The sequence below is a fragment of the Austrofundulus limnaeus genome, unplaced genomic scaffold, assembly GCF_001266775.1.
Source record: "Austrofundulus limnaeus strain Quisiro unplaced genomic scaffold, Austrofundulus_limnaeus-1.0 Scaffold5, whole genome shotgun sequence".
Classification (NCBI taxonomy): Eukaryota; Metazoa; Chordata; class Actinopteri; order Cyprinodontiformes; family Rivulidae; genus Austrofundulus; species Austrofundulus limnaeus.
The window spans coordinates 19,757-20,812 of record NW_013952407.1 but is presented as its reverse complement, the minus strand read 5'-3'; the positions used below and the strand labels follow the sequence as shown (position 1 = coordinate 20,812).

Here is a 1,056-nt window from a genome sequence, read left to right as displayed (position 1 = left end):
CTTCCAGGTTAGTGTCACTGCGTTCCAGGCGAATGGTTGGGGGGACCCTGGCTCCTCATGTCCCCTGGCAGGTCATGGTCTACCTGTCTGATGGTGTGCTGGACGGGGGCTACGCCGGAGGGGCTCTCATCTCKGACCGCTGGGTGTTAACGGCCGGAAGAAACTTGTTCGTAAGAAAGAGTCGGCGGGACGTTCAGGGACAAAGTCCTGTTGTTCCTAAAGTCTACGTGGGAATCTCAGAGAAGACYGACGCTGACGACACCAACGAAGCTAAAGTAGAGAAGGTGAACAAAACATTTAAATTAATATTTAATTTCCTGCAACAACAGTTGGGAAAGGAAATAAAATCTAAAACAGCTAAAGCTAAGAAACCAGAACACAAGCTAACTGCTAAAAGAAGCAAAACACTGAAAATCAAAAGTAGCAAAATCATACCAAAATACAAAAAAACAAGTAGTTAAAAAAAGGCCAACAGCAAAATGCTACTTAAAATTTCCAAATAGAAAAACACTACCCAAAAAGCTAAAAGTAGCAAAAGTTCACTTTGAAGCCAAAGCAGCAATTAGATAATTAAAAGCAGCATAAAGCTAGTATAACACTAGCTAAAAATAGGAAACGTTTAAAACTAAAGCAGCAGATATGTAGCTCAAAGCATCATAAAACTAGCAAAACACTAGCTGAAAGTAGCAAACAAGCTAAAGCAGCAGTTAGATAACTAAAAGCAGAATAAAATTAGCAGAACACAAGCTAAAAGTAGCAAACATTTGCCTCTAAAGCTAAAGCAGCATAGCTAAAAACAGCATTAAAATAAGCAAAACACTAGCTAAAAGCAAAAACAGCACATTGCAAACTTTAGCTAAACATAAAAAATGCATATTGTATGTAGAAGTTAATAGTAGCAATAATTTGGTTAAATATTAAGTAAATCTAAAAATACGTTAGCTAAAAGCTAAAGTTAGCTTAAGAAGATAAAAAATAGAATAAGTTTTTGAAGAAACTGAAGAAAGTAAAAGTAAAAGCAGCAATGTGGAGAACAATATTTGTAAAAAGTAAATG

At 36.5% G+C, this 1,056-nt stretch overlaps 1 protein-coding gene across 1 annotated transcript in view; it reads left to right on the top strand.

Moving 5' to 3' along the window:
• Positions 1-1,056, top strand: part of hp (haptoglobin) — a gene marked incomplete at its 5' end in the record, with an annotated part of 3,634 nt that continues 2,578 nt past the window's right edge. Inside the window, 1 exon segment of the mRNA XM_014025933.1 lies at positions 1-284. Within this exon segment, the coding sequence (XP_013881387.1) occupies positions 1-284 (284 nt within the window).